This window comes from Clarias gariepinus, chromosome 11 (genome assembly GCF_024256425.1).
Source record: "Clarias gariepinus isolate MV-2021 ecotype Netherlands chromosome 11, CGAR_prim_01v2, whole genome shotgun sequence".
NCBI lineage: Eukaryota > Metazoa > Chordata > Actinopteri > Siluriformes > Clariidae > Clarias > Clarias gariepinus.
In genome coordinates, this window is record NC_071110.1 from 26,307,501 (window position 1) to 26,333,518 (window position 26,018).

Below are 26,018 nucleotides of genomic sequence, written 5' to 3' on the forward strand. Positions count from 1 at the left end.
ATATAAATAAAACTAAATTGGATTGAATTGACATGCCATGATCAGCTGTTCGAAGCGGTAACAGCCTAAGGGGGGAAAAAGTTTGTTTGTGCAGGTACTAAGGTACTTGTAGCGCTTCCCCGATATGATATGGGTGAATGGGGTGCGGGCAGCTTTGTTCCTTGCATATTTGCACACCATCTTTCTTACAAAATATCAAAATTTCTTAAATGCTCTTGTACAGTACAATATATTTCAATTTGTACAGTATATTTTTATTTTTTATGTACAGCATATTTTTATTTTTAGTTCTATTTTTCTAGTTTAATTAAATTTTTTCTATCTTATTTCTTTTATTCATATTTATTTCTTATTATAAGCTTTAATTCTCTTTTAGGGTCACTGGCAGTCGTATAAGCATTTCACTACATTTCGTACTGTGTATGACTGTGTATGTGACAAATAAAATTTGAATTTGAGAATGGTCTGCCATGTTCATTAGCATCGTCATTAGGAATGTGAATGATCAGGGAATAAACAGAAAACCCCAGGTTCAATCGTGCCAATTCGATTTATATTGTGATTCTGTATCACTATTTTATAAAGATCCGGATTCGGTATAATCATTTTTTTTTTTTTTCTGATTTTGTTTTATTTTAAGACCATGAACCTTTAAAAAAAAGTTGTCATAACTCAGAAGTTGTATACCTTAGCTTTATTTAACATCTTCACAACTGAAATAAACATGAGTAATTAAATTTAATGTGTAGCCTTTACAGGGTTTTTTTTTTTTTGCTTGCAGGGTCAACCTCCTCCTGTAGGGGAGGAAAACTCTGACCAGCAGCAGGATGATCAAAGCAAGGACAAGAAGCAAAAGGAGAACACAGCATATGCAAAGAAGGTGGTGCTTCGCTTGGCGGGGCTTATGGGACTTGGTGGCGCAGTCGGCGTGGTCTACATCTTCGGTGAGTTGATCCTCTGGGATGGACCGTGGGTTTCTTTTTCTTTCTTTCTTTTTTGTCCCACCTTGGATGAATTCTCAGTCTGGATTTTAAACAGAATGCATTCATTGGAATTACTTTAGTGTCGATTTGGATTATTCGGAATATTTGACATGTGGAGTAGCCTGTAATGTGGATTATTTTACATCAACGGACTTGGAAGGAAGACGAAGCTCAAAAAAAGTGATGCTACTTATTATTTTATTACTCATTACTGTTATTTATTTGTTAATTTATTTCATTTTATTTAGGGGTTTCAAAAAAACATGTATACAGAGACATGCAAGAAGTAAATAAAGTTAACACAGTTTTTTGATGTGTGCATCAAAATTTGCTAAATAATTACGTAGATAAGTTTTAACTATTAACGTTATTAATATTTTGTTGATTTTTATTTTCCGCTTTAAGAACAACAACTCTCCTAGACGTAGAATCAGGCGCTGTTTTTGACAGACCTTCAAACAGCTGTCGTCTGTCAGAGGGCCATGGCTTTGATGTTTTACATTTCTTTTTTTGCCTTTTGAATTAATTAGATTAGATTAGATTCAACTTTGTTGTCACTGCACTTTTAGGTACAAGGCAACGAAGTGCATTTTTACAGTGCAGAATAATTAGCAAAAGGGTTGTATATATTTTGTATTAAGCTATTAATCTGTTGTCTATAGAAATGTTTTTCAAGACTCCTAGCTATTTGTGTCTTTGACAGTCCACTCTCAGTCTGATAAAAAAAAAAAAAAGACAACAATTCCTTATACACGTCTAGCATGCTTAAAGAACGGTGTGCTCCAATCGGAAATAATTAATAATAATGATGATGGCAACACATTGCTGACATGAGTTTTATTATTTATTTATTTATTTATTTATTTATTTATTTTATCTGCGTTATTGTGATTATAGATATGATAATAGAAATGTTTACTTCTTAAATGTCTGTACATTTGATCATTAAGAGGCTTGGTGTATATAATATTCGATGTAGTTTGATATGGCTGCCCATTCTTTTTTATATAAACTATTGCTTATATGTGTTTTGTTTCATACTAATGATGTCTATGAATGATTATGCCTTAAACATCTTTGCATATGGTGTAATTTTTAAATGAACAAAAGTCAGCAAGGAACGAATGACTTTCAAGCTTTTTTTTTTAACAAATCTGAGGCATTATAAAGAGTGTATAAAGAGTAACTAATAATTTTTTTTTTGCTTTTGTAGGTAGCAACTCAGTAGATGAACATGGAAATAAGGTAGGTACAAAAAGTACCAGAGCAGAAAATGTTTTAAGATGTATATCCTTTAGGTAGCATTATAAAAAACCATGCAATGTGCAAATGTACAATGTAATGAGTGTAGTAGTTCTGACAGGCGTTGGAGTTGTTGCGCTAATTAGACGTCCACAGGAAGTGTGTGAAGTGTGTGACAGTGGCACACTTCCTCACCTATTCTCTATCCTGCAGTATCCATGTTTCACACCTCAGCTGTAAGTCTGTACTTTTTTTGTCAGAAGCTGCTGGTGGTCAGCTCTAAGGTGTTGGGGCACACTTCTCAGGTCAGCGTGATCGAGCGTAGGTAGCCGTCTCAAAGAGCACACTTCTCACACTCCTGAAGGCGAGACTACATTTGGTACACTTCACAAGGAAGTAAAGGAGACGAGCGGAGTGTGCCACAACTCCGCCGGTGTCTGATCTCATACCCGTCTTTCCTCCCGAGCACTACGCCTGTGTTATGTTAATGAGTTATGCTAATGTCATTGCTGTCATAAAAAAAAGGAAATTGCTGACGATGATGCATCACAAAACGGCTGCATTCGTGCTGGAGGAAAAAACTGAATGACGTGATTAAAAGGATTTTGCTGGAATCTTTTGCTCATGTGTAGCTGTTGTGCCATTGTCCACAGCACGTTAAATATGCTATGACAGGAAATATTTGGATATACTGCACAGCCAAAATATATGGAGACCCGACTACCTTTCACAAACTGTCGACCCAAGGCTGCAAGCATACAGTATTATAATTTTCCTGAGAATGACCCCATGCACAAAGCAAGCTCCATGAGGGCATGAGTTACCTGTTTTGGAGATAAAGAACAAGTGCTGTGCCCTCACCTTTCTAACACTAATTATTTTGGGGATGAACTGTTATGTCCGTAGCACTACATGCTTTCTCACCCGAGGACTTCTCAGTGTCAGTGGGGTGGGGATCAAGAATTGATGTCACCCATCTTTAGTATCTAAAGAATCTTTGAAAGGAATGTTTTCGTTGACATGTAAACGCTTAATTAATTTTACTGATGCAAATCATTAACAATTGTTGTTCTGTGGTCTTGGCTCTTTGGTTAAAGTACATCAGCAAAATAAATAATTAAATTATTGCATGTAAATATGTAAATAGTATTATCTATAAGGCTGTAGTTCATCATTTTTAATTAGATTTTGACCAGACCATCTGATTCACCTGGAGTTTACTTCAAAGAGCATTCCTCACAGGTGTGTGTGACTTCTGCAGTGTAGGAAGGTGTCGGTCTGAGAAAGTAGGCACAAAGGGCAGCTCTGCTCCAGGACCCGTGGGAGATCCTGTTCCACTGACCAGTCTGGCTCACTTTGAAAGGACACACTTCTCATGTAGGCGTGATCTCCGAATTGGGCCCGTTGCACTCGTTCACACCTCGTTCACTGGATGTTAGATCTTGGCAGAAGATGTTGTGACCAACTGTGCGCAACCTACATCCTGTCTGTTTATTATATGTATACGTTAATAGCTTTTGTTGAAGTGGAATGGTGATATTAGTATATAGATTTTTTTTAGAATGTCAGCGATCGATTAAAAAAAAAAAAAGAATCCCTGCTATTTTATTGTTAAAATTTTAGAACATGAGAATAATCTGGGGTTTTACCACAGCGCTGATGAATTCTTAAATCGGATTGATCAGAAGATTTGCTTTTTTTTTTTTTTTTTTAATTATTGGCCAATTGCTCAGAGACAAACAAACGGCTCTGAGAAATTATGAACACGAATGGAAAGAATTTCTCGCCATGTTGTAGCACATATTTATTGTTTGCTCATTTGTATCTTACTCTATCCTCGCCAAAAGAATTATAACAGGCATTTGTCCTGACTTAACAGTAACAGTGTGTTTTTCTTACAGCACCTTAATAATACCAATTATTTATAACTATATATATATAATTATTTATAACTATATATATAATTATTTATAACTATATATATATATATATAAGTATTATATTTTTGTCATATTGGTGGCACAACGTTCCTGTTCCTCTCTAATCCTACAGGTGGCACTATAAATTACTGTTAATATTTTGTCAGCTTGCTCATGGTTGTACATTTGCAGTTCCCTTGAGACATGCGCCCTGTTCTTTTTATCTCTCGGCTTCATGGCTCTGTGATCACTGTTCAGTTAAATCATGATCATTGTCGAACTTGGTCAGATCTAGTAACATTTACTTCACTTTTCAACAAGTCTGATTGGCACGCAGTTGCGTTTAGTAAAAGGCAAACACAAGATCATGAATTACTGTCGTAGGACGTTATGTATAGTGGGTCTAGCAATCATGCATCATCGCTAGACTGTCAAACTGAACATATCGCTGAAGCCATGAGTAAACTATAGGGAAGAGTCTATAGGGTAAAAGAGTTTATTATTATTATTTATTTTTTTATGTACTTTTGGAAGTTTTTTCGGCTTCCTGTAGGGCTTTTTTGCCTCCCATATCTGTCAAGTTTTAGTCTCTCATTTTCAGTTTAGTTAAATGAGATGCATCATAACTAAGCATCGACATTCAACCCTAATGTGAAGTTCTTAATATCCTGGATGCACAGCTTTTGTCCGCCTGCTCTTTCAGGGTAAAACTTTACACCCACTAGAGGTGCGAGCCTGCTCCGGATAATGACTTTGCACTCTTTAAAGTGCACACTTTCTCGTGTTGTTGTGACATGTGGCATGTGCCAGGAGCTAAGGTGTGTGCTTGGGAAAGGATTTTTTTTTTTCCTTCCCACAAAGGTGTTTTCAGGATGCAATTCTCATTCAGGTGGGACCACTTAGCAGACTGAGTCGAAGTGTGCCGGACCTTTTGGTGAGACTCATTTAGGAGGTCGTTAAACATGTGTGTGTGGTGCGGGTGGGGGGTGATTGACAAAGGAACTGAATCCTATTTTCCAGGGTGGGCCTGCTCTTTTATTTTCTTTGTTCCTCAGTTTAAGTAATTCTTGTAAATCTGCACGTTTTTAATTTGAGTAAACTCTTCGGAATGAACTGTTGATGTTGTTTTGGAGGATAATTATTATTATTTATTTTTTTTATTGAACATTCCACCAAAGAGTCACTGTTGTATCTTTTAAATTCAAGACCTTGTGGATGTGTTGAGTATGAGGGAAGCACTGTGAGCAGGTGAGCCATCTTTAGAAACGATAGAAACAATGTATTTTTTTTGTTTTTGTTGTGAAAGTTTTTAGTGTTTGTGTGGGGATTATCCCCTGTATGTCTAGATTTGCTTCTTCTTGTACATTTGAGAGACACTTCTAGACTAATGTTGATGGTGGTATTCGTTGTATAAAATCTCAAAGCGAATGTACTGTTTGTAGCTTTACTGCTAAACATACAGATTAAATATCAAGTTGTGTGTTAGTAGTGTTTTGCACTTCTGTGCTACTGTCCGTGGGTGTGCGTCACATGTCCTTTTGTTTCCGAGGCGTACTTGTCAGGGCACACTTCTCAGTCCAAGCAACCATTGACGCTTTATAACAGACGTGTAAAGAGCATGCCAGGACTGTGGGTGTTAACAAATGTACCTGATTCACTAAACTAACTGTTGTCACACTGAAAAGGCAAGCAGAAACTTTTCCCAGTTCTATGTGGCAATTTTTGTCTTGTCGTAAAATCAGATTTATTTAGATACCCTACTATTTGGATCCTCATACTTTCATGCATGCTTGTTCCTGTTCACTTATTGTAATTTTAAAGCTTTGGCATCGAACACAAGCACCGTTTGAACGATTTGTATTATGGTTGTGAGCACGCTCCGGTCCATGGCTAATTGGATGTTCGGTGTCACGTGGAGGTGTGAAGGGCACACTTCTCAGCCAGCTGCTATCCTTGTGTGGCCTGGATAACTGGAATGGAGCCTACTTTAAAGACACACTTTCATGTCATCCACCTTTTGTGCCAGAGTTGAAAGAGCAAAGTTAACAGACAGCTGAAAGCCAAAGGGAGCTGGATGTGAAGTGTGCCAGCGTGGAAGGTGCTGCTAAGGACACCCCAGGGCTTTAATTGGAGGACTCAAGGTGATGGCGTGGGAGCAGGAACCGCATCCTGGTCACAAGAGTCTAGAGTTGTAATCAGGAAATGGAGCCGTAAGTCATGAGCCAAGGCAGACTGCGCTGAGAAAAGAGAGAAGGGTCTGGCTAATTTAGCTTCTCATTAGACTACTACATAGACAAAGGATTATAAACTGTGCCGGACTACAGGAATTATATAGGTTCTGTTATACACCACGACCAGTTGGAAGTGTTCAATACATCAGGAGTATTCCTGATGAAACCTTGTGCGAGAGGCGTTCAAGTAAAACTGGGACTTACGGGAAAAAAAATTATCTGAATAATTTCAGCCAGTATAGTTATGAGCCTCTTAGCCGCAGTTTGAAAAAGATTGTATTCCCGTGAATGACGATCCCCGCCAAAGTGGCACAGAGCTCACTGCATTTGTTCCCGCAAAAGTAACGCAAGTCTCAGCAAGTGTAACGCAGAAAATCCTTCGATCCTTGAAAATCAACAGATAACTGGTCACAAGCTGGTAGAAGAGACATATCTGTCATTCTCGTAACTATGTTCTGTCATTCTGCACAATCAATAGTCCATAATTAAAAAAAAAAATTCAACAAGCTTCATAAAGAAGTTTGAGACTTATTTACGTAAAATACTTAGTTCTTAAGGTATAAAATAAAAAACTCTATTTATTAGAGAAACATTCCCATCTGTTGTTTTGATGATTTCTGCTGCCATGGGAAAGCTTCGCACTGCATTCTGGAGTGTTACTTTGGTGTGTAAGTTTATACCAAAGGTGTTCAGTGTGGATGAGGATTCAAGCTCCATGCAGACCTTGTGAGTTTTTTTGTTTTGTTTTGTTTTTTACACTGACTTTAGCGAACTATCTCTTCATGGATCTTTATGGTCTTCATGACATAATCATACTGGAACAGGTTTGAGTATAATTATTCTGGTTGGTGAATGAAAGACCAGGGTACAATAATAACGTTTATATCTCCACAATTGTTGCAGTTATCATAAGCCGTACACTTTTTAATCACAGTGATTTATTATATGTGGAGGTCTAAAATGTTCTTGTTTTTGTTGTCAATATCTGTTTTTTTTTTTTTTTTTTTTTCTGACTAAATAAATGTTCAGTAGCCATAACTTAAATTCACCTGCAGGTGGCATAATTGTATTTCTAAAAGTCTGAGACAGACACTGTTTATGACCCTAAATAAAGAAGTCAAAATAAAGTAAATAATGTGGGACCGTACATGTAATGTAAAATGGTAAATCTGAAGTGAGATGGAGAAATCTGTCCTAAACAAATCCATGAAATAAATGAATGAGACATGTGAGTGTTGACTGCAGGTTCTGTCTCACACAAGCCACATCTTATCAGTTACTTTTCAGTTGTTTACATTCAACGGTTGTTAACCTTACTGTGACTGTTTATTTAGTTAATTTTACTAATAGTTTTGTTTACAGTTGCTTGTTTATTTAAGCAACTGTAAACATTTTTTTCTTAGAATTTTTGGAGGAAACGCTGCACTCTTCGCTTCCTAATATGGTTACAGAATTCACACTTAATATCACCACTTGCTTTTAAAATCTTTTTTTTTCCTGTGTATTTTTCAAATTTTATGTCACATACAGTCATACACAGTACCACCTGCAGTGAAATGCTTATATTACCGCCCGTGACCTTGAGAAAAAAGATTATTAATAAGAAATAAATTATTAAATAAAATATAGAAAAACTTTAGCTATAGAAAATAAGAACAAAAAAAATTAGCTGTACAAATATAGAAAATATTCAAGCTTTAGTTGTCGAAGTGAGAATGTAATTAGAACCTGTTAACTATTGACTTTGTATGTATTTCAACATGATTTTTAAAATTTTTTTAAGCAAGTCCACATATTATGACCTTACATGGATGAATATGCCAAAGCAGTGCATGTAATATACAAATCCCCAACAGGTGTCAGTAGAACAAAAGTGCAGTTACTCCAGCTTTTGTCTCAAACTGTCTACACTAAACTCAGCTGAAGACTTGTTGGATGCTGTCCAAATCATCGTTGATTGTGTAAACGCTGTACTTTTCATTGCCTCATCAAACTTTGAACTGGTTAAAGCTGCATCAGTTCACTATATCAACTTTGTGGGTTTTTTTTGTTTGTTTTTTTTTGTCTAACCCTAAGGGGAAAAGGGGCGGGGGGGGAGGAAAGCCTGTACATTTCCTTATTTCAGGGATTGTACCTTCAGTCTTTTATACATTCATAATGCATTGTTTTTTTCCTTATGAGATGCCTGATGTTACATTATAAAATTATATTTGAATTAAGATAAAAGATTTGCAAGACCTCTCGTATTGTCTGGCACCAGGACGTTTGTAGCAGATGTTTTGGGTGCTGTGGGTTACGGCTTTGCATCCCGTGAGTGCACAATCTGTGGGATGTGAAAAGTTCGGGGTGCAGATGTTCGGCCTTGGACTTTTTGTCTGCTGGGCCCTGGGTGTCGCAGGCTTTGGTGCATCGGATGTTCTGGTGCATTTCTTTTTGCAGTGTCTTTTCTGTGGGCTCAGACCAGACGGATTGACCTTGGTTCTCCATGGATACGGGTAAAACTTGGGCTCCCATGATCCTTGCTTCAGTTTGCTGGTGTATAGTTGGTGATCAGCGTTGTTCCATTCACCTGGCCGTGAATGGAAGTTCACAGTTCGACTGTGTGTGTGTGTTCATAAGAAACCGTCACTATGACAATGTTTTTTTTTCTCGTTAAAGCTTATATTAGTCTTGGATCGGGTAGCCTGTCTGCCATGTAAGTCACTGTGATCTGTGGACTTACTTTAGAGTCTATTACATTACTGTGTATAGAAAGCATGCATTAATATGAAACTGATTTGAACTACAACCGGAACTGCTTTCACTTATAAGCAATCCAGCACCTTTAGATCAATAGTACATTTTGTTAAGTACTATATTTTATAATGTAATGTAATAGTAAGAGTGGCATGGTGGTATTGAGGTGGTGCTGCAACCTCACTTCTCAGGAGTCACAGGCTCAATGTTGATCTCCGGTTGGTGAAAACACTTTTTTATAGATTGACTGGCTAAGATAAATTGTCCAGTTGTGTGAATTTAATGTTTTATTATTTTTTATAATTAATTTAAATTTTTGTGGTGCCCTGCAATAGCTAGACATTTGGCTCATCCAGGGGGTATTTCTACCTCTGGGTTAGTCTTTTCTAGGAAACTCAGAGGTGGACCAATTTTGTCCTGTCACTCTGGTTGCTGTGACGCCTGAAAATATAAACAATCTACCAAATCAAGCATGGACTTAATCCGGACAGATTAATTTATTTAAGTGTTCGGGTCTATACCACCATGCCATTCAAATGCCAGTTTGTTTGCAAATAAGACAGAGGAGTTCCATGCTTTTTAGAGGCAGCAGAGGACTAGGCCGTGTCTGGAGCACTTGACAGGCCAGGTCTTGAGAAATGTCCAAGTGTCATGTCTGACTAAATCGTAGGGGGAAGGACTTTGAAAGGAGGATGGAGGGGGAAAAAAAGTACTTGGGTTTGGTGAGTAAGTGCGGAGAAGCACATTTGCCTGGTGGAAGAGGGGTATCGAAGTTCTGTAGGGAAATCTGCACAGTAGATTCACTTTAGCAATGAAACATAGGGCAAGAAGTGGCAAAGTAGAGACACTTTTGGACCTGGAATGCAGGGATCCTCTGGAGCTCTTCTAAAACACAGATGAACTTATAGTTAAGTATTATTAACTTATTAATTATATAATATGAAAATATAATTATGTACAGTACACATGGGTAAAAATTATGACCGTATACTTGAACAATTATTGTTGCAGTGTCATTGAATGCGGAGAGTTTTGGATCAAACACTGAGACAAGTTCCTCATACATGTAAAACATACTGATATATTCTTCAGTCAAGCTTCAACACCATTCGAGTTGTGTTTGTGTAACAACACATTTGTATAAATGTCATGGAGTTGCCATCTTGTGACCAGAAGAGGCACTGCTGTTTTCTGTCTAAACTTCGACTCCAGATGCAGAACAGGAGATCCAGCAGGGGTGGAGGGTGATGGGTCGGTGATGGTCCTTGCTGGTAGGATGTAGCTGAACATTCATCAGCTTGGTTGCGTGTGTGAACGTTGATTAACCTGCTGGTGGTTAATCGAAGGATGCAAACCGAGGAGGAGCATATGAAGTTAATAATAATAATGCATAGATAATTTCTCAGGCTTCAGGTGCAGAATTTCTTTTTGCACCATTTACTTTCTGTAGATTATTCCAGCCTAGCACCAAGTGTGTGGGTTTTTTTGGGGGTGGTTTTTGTGGCCTGCCGGGAAATGTCTGTTTGATTGATTTTGTGTTTGTATTAGCTGCTTTTTTGTGTTTGTATTAGCTGTATTTTTCTCTTTAATCTACTTGTGGTGTTTTTTATGGGTAGGTGTGATTGATTGATTTAGCTTGTTTAACAGGTCAATAATTTTTCATTGAAAGTGCATCTTATGCATGATCCAGCTTGTCCTTGCAATGGTGAATGAAATAGAGACGTACCTTCACCTTGTAAAAGCAGGTTGTAGATTTTTTTTTTTTTCTTTTTTTGTAAACCATGACTGCTCCTTTTTTAAAAAACATTCATCAGTATTTGTAATTCAATGCACTTCCAGTAAAAACATTCATCTCTTAACCTCAGTTCATCCGATTAGGGATAAGAGACTTGAGCAATAATGAAAAATTGCATTTGGAAATCTGTATCTTTAGGGGTTGGATCAAACACCGAGATAAACGGTCATGATGAATTTGATTTCATGCAAAAGTGTTTCATTTTAATGCCACATTTTAATGGAAAAAGAAAAAAAAGTTTCCTTAAAAAATAAAGGATTACGCACATGACTGTTCATTCAGTTTTAAGTTATAATTGGCCTGCAGTATTGTATTGTCTTTCTGGTCGTCTTTTGCATCGAGGGAATCTAGGGTTATTACAATTAAATGATCCACTTAAACTTGCAAAAGTTCTTGTTTCTTTATTGTTGCCTGACCGTTTCCCTCATTTTGTTTTCTTTTTCTTTTTCAGATAGCAGATGAGTTTGATAATGGTAAGTCAAATTTTCCCCCCATATCTCATCCTGTGATGTACAGACAGATGAAGGAGAAAAGCCATGTGGCTCTGGTCTTTTTTTGCCATATAATCCAGTGAACATTGAAATGTGAAACATTTACAAACAAGCAAACATTTTGCATCTCGCATATGGTCTCTGTCCTCGCCGAGTGTCTCACATGTGTGTTCCGTTAGAGCAACAACTTGCAACCTTCCAGTTATTGAGGCAGAACGTATTAAGAGAAAATGAGTTACAGTAAGGCCTAAGGCTGATCCAGCATATGTGGTTACGTGTTTTTACACAGAACAAAAGATAATAACTAGCAGGAAAGCTCATCTTTTTTTTTTTTTTTTTTTTCCTTTAGAAATGACAAGAAAAATTAAAGTCTGACGTCGGGCTGCATGATTCTTGCTAAAATATGAATCACGGTTTTTCTCCATGGGATTTGAGAACACAATTCTCTCACTGTTGCTCATTTTATTGCACTCAAGTAAAAAAAAATTGCCCTCTACGCAGGACTTTTATAACTTTATCACTTTTTACTCATTTTAGAAGCCATCTTCAATATTACGCAGGCGTTTATATCATTACTTTTATAAGCTTAAGGTAAATGTTTATTTTGGTAAGTAGTTTGAAATTAAGAACAAGTTTAGAGTGTAGAATTTAACGTAGTCAAAGGTTTTGTTGCTTAATCTGACGATATAAACCAGCGAATATGCGATCACATGAACAGAAAGAAAATGTAATGGTTTGGACACATGTTCATTGAATGTACAGCCCAGCCTCTGATTGGCTGGTACTGTCCCTCCTCCAGCCTCTGATTGGCTGGTACTGTCCCTCCTCCAGCCTCTGATTGGTTGGAATTGAGCAAGTGTTGTGATATTAGAGAAAGAGGAAATACAAGTTGAGTGTGCGAGTGAGGGCATGAAACCAGAGCATAACGCAGAGATTAAAACTCAGGTATTTGGCACGAAAATTACGGGACACTACTCGAACTCCACCAAGTGAACGGATCAGCGTGTTTAGAGCCGCCCCCTTGTTACATGTCATCAGAACACCGTGAGAGAGACGCGATCGAGTTGTACAACTGAATCATGCACTAATCTCTGGCCTGATTGGTGAATTAATAGTGTTGTGTCTAACAGTGTGTGGTGGCAGGGGTAGCTCAGTGGTTAAGAGATTGGCCTACGGATCAGAAGGTCCCAAGTTTAAACCCCCTTAACACACTTGTGGCCCTTGAGCAAGGTCCCTAACAAGATAAAATGTAAGTTGCTCTGGATAAGGGTGTCTGCCAAATGCAAACGAGAGACAGCAATCTGTGATGGTGGTCCAAGTAAATAAGCAAACATGTGATACTATTTATTTATTTTTATTAATATTTTTTTTTATTAATCATACAGCCTCAGTCTAACGTTTTCCAGTCATTGTTCCCAACTTAAATGTGCATGCTTTGTAATCAAAGCTGCTGTTTGTCTTTTGATTTGAACTAATAATCTTCCAGTTCCGATCAGATCATTCCTGTGGCCACTTCATACCGTTACCAATGACGCTGCCTCTTCCTCCCAGATCCAGATGGATGGTCCTATTCCGAAAGGTTTTAATTAAGATGGCAGATTGTGATACACTCTGCACAGCCCAGGAAATGACTGTGATGTTTGTCATATAGCCGTGGTGATAAAGAGCCCTTTCTAACCATGGCTTTATTACCAGCACGTGCGTCCCGGAGCCTTCACCTACACACCCACGTGCCACTTCCATTCAAAACCTAGAAAGCCTAAGACACTAGCGTGTAACACAAAAGCGTTTAGTATCCTATCTAAAGTGCCCTAGCGAAGGGCGATAATTACTTTAGAGACTGCAGGGGTAACGCCAGGTCCCCGAGGGGAGTTTGGATGTGGCCTAGCTGCCTTCTGGCCTCACGCTAACCTTCCCTTCATCAGCAGAAGGTTGGCGGAGGGATGCTTGTCGAGCCCCTCAGCAGAGCAGTCCTTAGGGAGCAAGGCAAGCGTCCCTCCGAAAGCTTTGGCTCCTTGCCACGTGGTGCTATTCCTTTGAACGTGCACGTGTGCTTTTTTTTCGCGTAGGCTTTGTGTACAAGTCACTTCACATAACGGAAAGGTGCTTCAGTGCTTTGAGAAATGTCGAGTTCTGACAAGTTTGCAGGTAGTGGGGTGTTTTGTTCCAGTGTAATGAAAATCTTTTCCTTCTAACCGCTGGTATGTTGGATGTAGACAGATATTACATCATTAAATACCGCTTTGTCACTTCTCGTAACAACAACCCTGAGCACCTGTATATATTAAACTTTATCATACGTTTTTATTTAAATCCACAGTCCTGTCCTGAGTATCAACTAAAAACTTTTTGTTTTTCTACATGTGCACACAAAGCCACTATCAGCAGCATGAACGAATAAACAGTGGCCTGAATGCCTGACTGAGCAGATCAGTCATGTGCACATGTGAGAAGTGTGATGATGGTGTTGGTCAGTGCTTTTTTTTGTGTGTGTACGTGTGTGTTTTAAACACATCCAGAGATAAATGGATAAACAAAAAAAAAAAAAAAAAATCCGTTCCTAATAAGGGAATTGAGCAATAATGGCCCTTGGCAAAATAGCAGAGCATATGCTGTGCCAGTGCCAGATTAAAGGAGGCTTTTGTTGAGGCTGGAGGCCCAGCCATCGATCCATCTCTCACTCCCTCCATCCGGCATTTCAATGGCCGTCCCTCCAGAGAGCCACCGAGCCTCTCTAGCTCAACAATAGGCCTCTCCATTACACTGACAAACAAGGTTAGGACGAGGGCTTCTTCAAAGTACACCCAATTGTTGCACCGAACTTTTTTTTTTTTTCTTTCTTTTCCTTTTCTTCACCAGTGTCTCCTCAGATCAGCTTTAACGGTCTTTGCAACTGTCCGTTCTTTCGGGCTGATCTTGACCTCTTGTGGCAGACCAAAGTCTTGAATGAACAATTAGAAATGTGATGTTTCGTTATGGTTAGTAGGCCTTTGTGGGTTACTGCGATCAAAGATCAAACCTTCTTTGCTTTTTCTCTTCGCCTTTCAAAGCAGCTTTGTATTCTCTGCTTTTTCAGACTGCCTTCAGGTTTATCCCACATCTGTTAAAAATAATGTTGAAGGATGTTTTTATTTCTGTTAGTCTGTTTCTGTGTTACCGGGTCAGAGAGATTGGTTGTTTGTTCACATTGATCATAAATAAAAAAAAACTCAGCATTTGATTAATTGGTCAAGAAAAGTAGCAAAAAAAAATAATAATAATTTCATGTACGCATGGAGAGCACAAAAATCAATTAAGCGTCGAAAACTTTTAAACATTTGTTTATTACATCAATCTTTTTGTCCCTCCAAAGATCCAGAGCACACGGCATGACGAAACAAGAGCTTGCCTGTTTATCGCAGTGGTTAAATAGATAACTCGTTTAGGTTTGCAATCATCAATCTGACAAAAAAAATTTATAACAGGAGATGATTTGTTTACATTAAAAAAATTCTTTTAGGTCCACTGGTGTAATATGTATTCATTTCAACCAAACTTTTTTTAACCTGACTAGATTGTTTTTACATTTGTGTCATGATTCCATATCCTGAATCACTTTGTGGTGATTATGTAACTATGGGGCCCCTAGGGAGAAAAAAACATACAAAAAGTGAAAGTACAAACATCATGGAAACCCAAGACTCAAAACACGGTCAAGGCAAATGCATATAAGAAAAACGCTGCAAGAGAGATTGGCTACACCGGTAGTGCTCCGGGACAGTAGGGGGGAGCGATGAGTTCGTTTTTGCTAGTGAATACTCAGACCAGGAAGCAGCAACAAATGAGATGTCAGTCAGTGTTTTCAAGACATTAATGAATACAATCAGCTGTTTGTTTTGAAGTTATTAGAACCGTCGTGTGGTATTACACAAGCAGAATAAACATTTTACCATGTGCTTTGACTTTTGCGAATCCTTGGTTATGCAACGTCTTTTTCTTTTTGCATGTGTTTTGACTTTTTTGTTTTTGTATTTGCAGTGCATTTCCGTAACATTTGTGCGTAGACTTTTGCTCTTTGTCCCTGGAGGGGAGCATATGTTACCATGCCACTCTGGGTGATTAATTTGTTTTGCATTTTAGAGGGACCCATCTTTCAGCAGCTTAAGAGAACATACAAGTATTTCAAAGATTACAGACAGGTGAGCCGGATTGTCATGACTCATCGTCATCGTGGTTTTTTTATTTTTATATACAGTATATATTTTATATATATAAAACAGCACTGTACTTTTAACAGTCACTCGAGTTGTTGTGAAATCACGTATCTGTTCCCTGCAGATGATCATCGAACCCACAAGTCCGAAGCTTCTCCCCGACCCACTGAAGGAACCGTATTACCAGCCACCGTACACCCTGGTGCTAGAGCTCACTGATGTTCTCCTTCATCCCGAATGGTCGGTACGTATGTCTCCAATGATGCCAACAAAACGACCCAGCCAGTGTTCGTCTCCGATTTCATTTTTGTTTTTCGGAAATCAAGTCAATCTAGCATTCATTTTTTTAGCATTTTAGACATGAAATATTGTAGTAGTTTACATTTTGTATAAAAATGAGCCAACTGTCTAATATATTTGGGTTTCGTAATTGGGAGATTTTTTTTTTTTTTTTTGTGGTCTGAGGGTGTACATGGTGCAACAACTCGCGTTAGAGCACAAACAGAAGTGTTTGTTTGTTTCCGCGAACATAATTTGGACTGATGCTCTAAAGAAAGTGAAAGTTTCTTTAAGAGAATTATTACTGGTGACGAGACACGGATTCATCACTGCGAGTCTGAGAGTACACGGCAGAGTACGGAACAGAAACATCCTCAATCGGCGACCGAGAAAAAGTTTAAAAGTAGACCATCAGCTGGAAAATTCATCAATGCTTACAGTTTTCTAGGATTCCTAAGAGCCAGTATTGAAGCATTATTATTATTATTATTATTATTGGAATCAAAGTTTAACAATTAACGGCGCTCATTACAGTGAGATACTTATTGACGAGCTGGAGCTCGGCTTGCTTATCAGGGACAATATCATTTTGATTCATACACATTCACATTTCATACAAACTTAAATAATTCTTTTGATTGTGTAAAGCTGCTTTGTGAAAATGTCAATTGTTAAAAGCGCAATACAAATAAAATTGAATTGAATTGAGTTTAAACTTCAGGTTAAACACAGAGGACTGCTATTCGATCTTGCACGACGATTTACGTCCACACACTTCTGATCTATTTGTCTTTTGTAAAACGTAATTAAAACAAATTCTCTAGCCAGAGCATGGTTAATTTTTCGACTCAAGCTCATTTAACATATATGTTATTTGCAAAAGTTCAGGCACCCCGTGCCACATTTTGGGAGAGATTTATATATAAATTATGTATGTGTGTGTGTAGTTGGCTACAGGCTGGCGTTTTAAGAAGCGGCCGGGCATCGAGTACTTGTTCCAGCAACTAGCGCCACTTTATGAGATTGTCATCTTCACATCAGAAACTGGCATGGTGAGTAGCATGAAGAAGAGCAGCCTGATGTTTTTCAACGGATTAAAAGATTATTTGGAATGAACCGTCTGCATCAGTGAGGGCAATGCCATAACCGTAAAAATACTGTGGTTCTGTTTGGGCGTGAATGCACAACCCTGTTCGTGATTGTTAGCAGTGATTACGGCCAGGTAAACTTTTTTTTGTGTGTTTGTTTTGTTTTTTATTTGTGGAGAAAACTTGCGCTTTCCAAATTACTTTTGCACAGCTGTAATTCCACAGTAAACCCAACACACATGGATAAACATGCCGTTGCTTCTTGTTCTTTTTTGTTTTTGTTTTTTTGTAGCACAAAGGGGGGTTCTCAGTTAGAGCTATTTACAATGCATCTAGACTTGTTGTGGGTTCACTCTCTCATCGTCTAAACCGCTTTATCCTGTACAAACGGTTGCGGGGGGGGAGCTTGGTGATGGGCCTGGAGCCTATCCCAGGAGACTTGGGGCATGAGGCAAGTACACCCTGGAAAGGGTTGTTGTGGGTTTTTCGTCTTTTATTTTCTGCACACGCAATTATTATGGCAACATTAATATGCTAATAAGGCATACACTCTGTCTCATCACGCTTCTGTTTTGCAGACTGTTGTTGTTGTTTCTTCTCTTTCTGATCGTGATAATTTTTTCAGTGTTTGTTAAGCCATGTCAGGTCAGACTGCTGGTCTCTTTAGTACAGCTTTAAAAAAAAAAGGCCTATTTCCCTGATTTGTGATGTTTTGACACTTTAAATCTGTGAAGCTTTATTCTTTCTTGGAAACTGACCACGAACTGACCGCATGCCTACAGTATGTGATTTGTTAAAGCTGTGTCTTTGCCCTCAGAAACCAGCCACTTCTTTCTCATGATGGAGATCAACACAATGCTCTGCAAAACTCTAGCTGAGATACAGAAACACTGTACAAAGTTTTCCACAGGTTTTATCAGGATGTTCTGCAGCTGGTGTGTTGCTCGTCGCCTCGTCATATTCCAGCTCATCCGTTTACTCGCTCTGCGGCATCATAACATATTTCTGTCGTGTTTTATTCTAAATCCGAAACAACAATAAAAGAGATATTATTGAGTTCACCAAGGTTCACCAAAAGGGGGATTTCATGTTCTGTTTGGGAAGCTGTAGTCCACTCCTTCTGCTCTGATGTGTCAAATTAGACGAATTGAAAGCGTCGTCTCAAAGCCGTGATAAGTTCATGAGGTCGTAATTCATGGACACCCGAGTGTCAACTGTGAACTCTGTGTCTATGCAGACGGCGTTTCCGCTGATTGACAGCATCGACCCCCAGGGCTTCGTCATGTACCGCCTCTTCCGGGATGCCACACGCTACATGGACGGCCATCACGTCAAGGTAACGCCGATCTGTTCATTTTTTTCCTTGTATTGTTTGTGATTATACCAGGAATGGGTTTTCTCTCTTTATCTAAGCAAAGAGAGCTTGTTTTCTCACTTTCTCATGCTGCCTCTGTCCACTCTCTCTCTCTCTCTCTCTCTCTCTCTCTCTCTCTCTCTCTCTCTCTCTTTTTCTTTCTCTCGGTCTGCCTTTCACTCACTTATTTTCCCCTGCTTCTTTCTCTCTCACCCTTATTTTATCTCTTTTTTTTTTTCCACTTTCTCTTGCTGTCCCTCTTCTTCTCACCCTTGTCCTCTTGTATTTTCTCTTTCTCTCAGACTGTCTTTGTCCCCCTTCTCTCTCACTCTGCCTCTCTTATTCTCACTCCTACTCACTCCCTTCTTTCTTCTGCTTTCTCTTACTCTTGTCTCTTGTTTTCTTTTTTTTCCCACTCTCTTTTTTGTTTCGCTCTCACTCGCGCGCTCTCTCTCTCTCTCTCTCTCTCTCTCTCTCTCTCTCTTTCTCTCTCTCTCTCTCTCTCTCTTTCTCTCTCTGTGTCTGACTGTAAACCCCCTTAACTTCTTTCTGATGGGCCTCTTCTCCTCAGTGACCCAGGTGGCATAATACTGCAATGCCCCCGTGTTTCTTCCCTGTCCCGCCCTTCTGCTTCCCCATTGATTTTTTTTTTCTTCCCCTTTTTCTCTCCCCCATGCTATGCTGTTCTTCTTTTTTTCTTTTCTCAGTAGTCCAGGACAATAGAAGTTTCTTACCATCTTCTCCTTGTCCTCTTTTTGTGCCTCATTAACCTTCTGTCCCTCTCAGCTATGTCGTTACGTCGTCGTTACTGAAGCTGTGTTTTCCATGTGCCAGTATAAGACCAGATAGTGTTACTACGCTGAACGTAGCTGTTACAACGATTAATGCAAAAACTGTTAATTTTAAAAACTCTATAAACATCTCAGCAGGTTAACAAAAACATAGATTTTACAAATTTCTCGATGTTATTTCTTTATTTCAGGTGTTAGTTACACCTATGCTAAAGTTAAGAACTGCCCGAGCGTTACATGCCACTGCGTCAGTGTTTATCGCTAAACAATAACGACTGAAGTGGTGCAAATATGTGTATGCCGAAGGGACAAAGGTAAAACTGTGCCATGTGCACTCTGCACTTTTAGTGTGGCCCTAAACTGCCATGTGGTTTTGTGGAATGAAGCGTGGGTGTTTTTGTTTCATGCAGGTTCTGTAAACATGCATTAAAAAAAAAAAAAATCAAACCTTGTTTTTTTTATTGCTTTTGCTTGTCGGAACCTGTAAGTGCTGCAGATGTGAATGATGCCAGGAGTGTTCAAGTTAAACTGGGACTCGTGATGAAATTTCTCTGAACGAAGGCGTTAAAACAATTGACATTCGAATGGTGCGGACTGTACACACAGTCATTCATATTACACACCACTTACACCATACAGGAATTCACCTGCGAGTTATCAAAACATCCCCATACAGTCCAGACCTCGCTCCAAGTCATTTACACATTGTTTCATATTTGGACCATTTAAAGGAGTTCCCAGGACTCCGAACATGGCTCCGGCGTCCTGAGAAAACTATCTACCTTGATGGTGTCCAAGCACTAGTGAAACACTGGGATGTGTGCATGAGTGTAAAAAAGGGATTTTTTTTTTTCCTCTTAAAACTGTGACCTGTAGCATCGTGTATGTGCATTTCACCAGTGACTGACTGGTCTGGCCCCATCTTTGGTCACTTGCACCATCATTTACCTCCTGCACTGACTGCCTCGGTTTCCCCTCATGCCCTCCCCCCCCACCCCCCCCGAACACATCAGCTCCCATCTGGTATACTGAGGGGAAAAAGGCGGGAGGCATCAGACTCAAAATGCGCAAGAGTATGTTTAGCTGGATTTAATGACCGTGTGGTTACATACAAGCATAAATATCTTGACCCACGTAAATAAAAGGATTTCATTTAAAAACTAAAGCACTAATGTATTTTTTTTTTATGCAGTTTTTTTCAACATAATCTCCATTTATCGGGTCGTTAATGTGCTTTTGCACAGACAAGTCAACAGTGAAAGGGGAAAAAATATTAGTGATTTATTTACGCTTGGAGTTAAGTCAGGCTCCAGGTATACATTAAACATCGCAAGTACTTTACAAAGCAAAGCCTGTGTGGACATGACACCAGTGGATGGTGAACACCACTCTGACCTCTGGCATGCTTCCAGTCACAGAGCTGCACCGGGGACATTAACCCTCTGGACCGGCAGGTGTTTAGTGTGGCGTGTGTGTTTGAGGCACGCGTCCTCTTATACTTCACCTGAGGGGATTAGAGCAACTTTAAGCCCTAACTCTGTTCCCAGCTAACAAAGTTCTGCTAACAATACACACTGACGTATTAAGTCTGTTTAGGCGTTATTGTACAGCGCCGCTAATCACCTCTGCCTTAAACACTGCCTAAATACACACTTGCATATGCACTGCGTCGAACATGTATACACTGCAGGTCCCTGTGGGGCGAAGATGTAAATCAGTGTGAAGCGTGCCACGCGTGTATGTATGTATAGAATTCTACAGGGTGTTCCCTGGCTTATTCACAATTAACTCGCTTTCTCTAATATCTATCTGTCACGCGACTTCTCTCTTCCCCCTCGTTTTTGCCCCTCCAGGGGATACAGATGACCTCGGTGATAGGGAGAGTACAGCGTCCCTGTCCATCTGCTCCTGGGGGCCCACAACTGAGACAGCTGCCACTGAGAAAATGTGTGTGAGCGATAGAGAGAGACACGGCAGGGGTCAACGAGTGGGTGTTAACAGTTTGCACTTCTTTACAGATGCATAGGTGTGAATATGGTTCACGTCAGTGTCGTTACAAAGGCATGGATTTTTCCCCCCCACACCAGGACCCCCGACATGGCATTACACAGTATACTGTGGTAAATTATAGGCCTTTTCTAAAATTATGATGTAGTTTAAGTAGTAATTTTCAACATGGCAGTCTTGTTGTTTTTTGAGATTCGTTAAGGGGGTTTTGAAAGAACGAGAGCAGACTGAAAAAATGCTCCAGTCTGGAATTAATGAGAAACAGCTTCACAATTCTGTTGTAATCAAATACTTACAAATACTGCTGACTGCACTAAAGACTTTCAAGCACTTTCTAAACACTGAGCTGTATAAACTCCGTGACCAGGGGACATCATCTCTAGGGTTTTATGTGGTCCAGTCTACATTATAGAAAAAGCCCCACAGAAATACTTTTGTTTTCTCTGCTTTCAAAACTATAGAAAAAGGCTAAAATTGCAACCCCGATAAGCTGGCCTGCTCGTTTCATGAAACTGATGCGGTGCTATTTTAGTCAGCACTTTAATCATCTCCGCCTCTTTGATCTACAATTACGAGACTCATTTCCGGGGAACATGGAATGCACATGGATTACTGGGTGTCGATTAAATCTAGAATTGCACTTATGTTCTGATCTAGATTTTTTTTTTTTTAAGTAAATTTTTCCCACACTAATTCCTCCCTAAGAGTTATCGTCCACAGTTTTTGCTTCAGCGATGGCGAACATTCGACTCCACAAGTTTGTAAAATCCATTGGAATGTCACTTGAAAATGTGGCGAAACGAGGCTTAAAAAATCTAAGCGTTCGTACAAATAAGATGGCATGATCAAAATCATAAATTGACTCGCATTTTTATATGAACATAGAAATTTTGCAACATTTTGAATTGTTTTTTTTTATATTTCATTTCCTTTTATTTATTTTTACTGAGTCTAGCTCTTCAGTGTGGAATTCTTTAATGGCCAATTAATTTTTTCATTTCTATTTAAAGCATTTAGGCACAGACTTATCCAAAGCAGCTTACTTAAGGGTTGGTCTCTGTCAATAAATACCTTTTTATAGTGATTTACTAGGTTACTGACCTTCAGGGTAAACACCCATATTTTTTTTCCTTTTTTTTTTTTTTTTACCCAAATATTGAAGGAGCAGTATGGCTTTGGATGTCATTTAAAGACTCATAGTGACTCATCTGTTTGGATGTCTAGAGAAGGTTTGGTGCCAGGAAAGAAAATAATCTTGTTATTACATATGTTATTTCATATATGTTATTTCATATATATTATTACATCACTGAGAAACCAAAGCAGTTTAAATGTTAATTTGTTTTAACAGCACAAGTTTATGTCTCTGATACAATTTCCCATCACAAGTAGCTGATTTGGATAATACAATTTTTCGTGTCCTCTACTTTTTTGTGCTAAGGTGTTTTGTTTTGTTTTTATATATATATATAAAAAAAAACTGGTTAGCCGAGCTTTTAAGTCTGTGTCTACTGTTTTCTTGGCACTCTTTGTGTCAATAAAACTTTGTGCCAATATTTTTGTGCCTACACTGCCTTGACAAAATAAATGCTGTTTCTAAAGGATTATGTTATTGGCCTGAATCAAGCAGAGTAAGGATTAAATGACTTCAGGTTACAAACTGTCTAACTTGTTATTAAAATATGGAAGGATAGTGCTGAACTCTCAATTTTGTGGAAGAAATCATGAATGGGGATCACTTAAACCTTGGTGAGGTGCTTTTGGTCAAACATCAACAGTAAAAATCAAAGGGTTTTTTTTATATAATGAAAGGAAGAGCATTTCCACTTCAATTTGCCAGAGAGCATAAAGATTAGACTTTATAACAATGGAAAAGATTTGTGTGATCTGATGAGTTCAGATCGACACTGTTTCATAGTGAGGGGTGTGACACAGTAAGAAAGGAAGCACATGAAGCAATGCACTCATTATGCATAGTGGCCGTTAAACAAGCCTGTGGAGGCAGTGTTATGATCTGGACTTGCTTCATTCGGTTATGTGGCAATAAAATAAAGTGGCCTAAATGTACTGAATGACCAGGTGATCACATCTATGGAGTTTTACTTCCCTGATGGCACAGGAATATTCCAAGACAGAAATGGTCCTAGAAAGACTTAAACATGAATTGGTCTCGCCTATAATCAGAGCTAAAGTTGGTCAAATGAAATATTAGTCCGTGCAACTTAAGGTGCTTTAACAAATATCCTATAAAAGGTTTTTGTAAAAGTCTTCATCTTTGAACCTTTTTGTTTTACAGGACGTGTCTTGTCTAAACAGAGACACTTCTAAAGTAATCATAGTGGACTGCAAGCGAGAGGCCTTCAGCCTGCAGCCCTTTAACGGCATGGCACTCCGCAAGTGGGACGGCAACTCAGAAGACCGCACTCTCTATGACCTAGCTGCCTTTCTTAAAAGTAAGTGGGTAAAATACTGTGCTTGCTGTTGAATTCAAAATAAAACGCACATGAAGTCCTAACAATCCTTTGTCCTATTTAGCAATTGCGATGAGCGGTGTGGAGGATGTGCGTACTGTCCTGGAAAACTACGCCCATGAGGAAGACCCCATTGAGGCATTCAAAAGGAGACAAGCACAGCTCGCACTGGTACATGAACGGTTTAACTTTTTTTTTTTTTTTTTAACCTTTATGAACCATTTTAGTAACCCAGGAGTTTAAAGCATGTTTTAGAATTTTTTGGCGATGGCTCAAACCCAGTAAAAAAAAAAATTAAACCCACATTTAAAAAAAGCGTTTAGCTAAAAACCAGACAGCAGAATATAAATCAGAATCAACTAACTAGTAAAAACTCCCTTTATTTCTCTATATAATTGCCTGCTACACTTATTCCAAAATCCCAGCGTTTCACTAGTCCTTGGATACTCTGAAGGGAAGAAAGTTTTCTCTGTACACAGGAGCCATGGTCAGGCTGCTTGGTTCACGTCTAAAACCCGGAACTTCTTAAGTTGCCCAAACATTTGGAAATGGCTCTGATGAATTGCATGTTCAGTTCCCACAGCCTGATAACTCTCCTGGCGACAAGTTATCTGCTAATTTTCAAGGATAAATTCCACCCGCCGAAAGTTCGCTGGAACAACTGCAGTGGGGCGCCGAGCCACCTTGGCCGGGATTGTGCGGGCTTCTACAAAATGTTCACACCATTCTACTGTTTTAAGCCAAGAGTTTTATCACCGTACTTTATCTTAAAGTGTTCTGTAAATATCGGTCTCTTTTTGGGTTCATTCAAGAGAGATTTCATCACAAGCCCAGGAGTGACTTGAACTCCATTTGTAGACACGATTTTTTAGCTTATTGTAATATTCATACAGATACAGATTTAAGCGCAACAGGATATGGTCTAATAGGAAAAAGAAAGGGTGATGAAACCAGAGTTATGTAACTGCATAATGTTGGCTGTTTTCCTCTACCAGCATCTGTTATTTGGGTGCTTTATCATTGCTGCTGTTCTGGATCTCTGATCATTGTGACTGTTAATAACTCAGAAATGTTCCAGATATTATTTTTGTCTCTCTCTGATATTTCACTTCTGTTTGTGTGTAGGAGGAGGAGCAGAGGCTGACGGATGTTTCTCAGCAGAAGAAACAGGGCTTATCTTTAGGTTCCATCGCAGGCCGTTTCTGGTCCCGCAAGCAGCAATGAAGGTCGTCCTCACTGAAGGCTGGTACTTCTGGACCACCCTGGGCAGTGACTGGTCAGTGGGCAAAAGCCACGGTCACTGGGCAGGTGGTACCCCTAGCTGCGTGGGAGGGAGGTTAAGAAGGGGGGGAAAACATCCAGTTCCTTCCACTGAACTCTTGCTGCCATGGCTGGAAAGGGAAGCCAGGAACTCCATAAAGACTTTTAATATCTGCGTGCTGGTGAAGGCATTCTCTGGACCGAACACGGCCTACAGCATGCTTTCCTCCGATCTCAGTTGTTGTGTTTATGTCTAACAATTCGTTCCAAAGGTCTAAATACCTGGACCAAGTTTTCTCCACTCCTTAGCTCCTTTTATTCTTTTCACTTGTAGGGGAAAATCTATCTAATGAGCCACACCTTTTATCAGACACAATCGGTGCTCACTAGAAGAGTCTCCTTATCACAGTTTAGTGCTACGTCATGAGCACTGATGAGGTGTGGCCACTCTTAGGAGTTATGTACCAGAGTTGTGTACTCATGCTGCTGTAAGAACTGTGTGTGTGTCACAGCACGCCGGATTGTAGTTCATATTAAATTGGGTCATATCAGTTGATGAGATTGACACAGTGCCATTTCTGTTTATAACCCCAATGGTACACTACATCTAATGTGGTTGTGTAGTGCATTTAATGTGAACTGCTTAAATGACCTTCAATAAACGATTTATGTCTGACTTTCTATAATCAGTGTTACTTTTCCCTTCGTTCATCAGTTTTACATAATTGCTGCTATAGGATAAGCTGCAATAGATCTTAGCTACCTTGAGTGAATGCAGCTTTCAAAAGTTTTGTGTAAAAATGAGCGCAAAGATATATAATGTGAATCACTCACTCATGATAATTCTTTAATTTTATATTTTTTAAGTAATTAAAATGGTCACATCTAGGACTGCACGATTTGATAAAAAAAATTACATTGCAATTATTTTGACACATTGCAAACAACATAAACTGATATTTATTTATGTATTTATTAAATGTACTGCCAAATGTAGCGTTTTGTATTAAAGCGTATTTATCTAGGCTGACACCAAATAATTCAACGAATGATCTCTTGAAGAGGATGTTCATCAATATTTATTTGTCAAGTCATTATTATTGAAGAAGTACATAAATTCCTGACTAAACATATATTACCCGTAATAAATTTTATCCTTTTGTGATTAAATGAACATA

General features: G+C 38.9%; 1 protein-coding gene across 2 annotated transcripts in view; it reads left to right on the forward strand.

Moving 5' to 3' along the window:
• The window catches only part of timm50 (translocase of inner mitochondrial membrane 50 homolog (S. cerevisiae)), a 29,210-nt gene extending 3,684 nt beyond the window's left edge, over window positions 1-25,526 (forward strand). Inside the window, exons 2-11 of one of the 2 annotated variants that reach the window (XM_053507736.1) lie at window positions 782-944; window positions 2,197-2,228; window positions 11,358-11,379; window positions 15,517-15,575; window positions 15,715-15,834; window positions 16,817-16,921; window positions 18,195-18,293; window positions 23,406-23,562; window positions 23,645-23,751; window positions 24,706-25,526. In XM_053507736.1, the coding sequence (XP_053363711.1) occupies window positions 782-944; window positions 2,197-2,228; window positions 11,358-11,379; window positions 15,517-15,575; window positions 15,715-15,834; window positions 16,817-16,921; window positions 18,195-18,293; window positions 23,406-23,562; window positions 23,645-23,751; window positions 24,706-24,804 (963 nt within the window). In that variant the 3' untranslated portion in view covers window positions 24,805-25,526. Of the gene's footprint in view, window positions 1-781; window positions 945-2,196; window positions 2,229-9,874; window positions 10,019-11,357; window positions 11,380-15,516; window positions 15,576-15,714; window positions 15,835-16,816; window positions 16,922-18,194; window positions 18,294-23,405; window positions 23,563-23,644; window positions 23,752-24,705 lie in introns of those variants that run through there. The other variant, XM_053507737.1, reaches the window with a different exon arrangement.
• The last annotated feature ends 492 nt before the right edge of the window (window positions 25,527-26,018 follow it).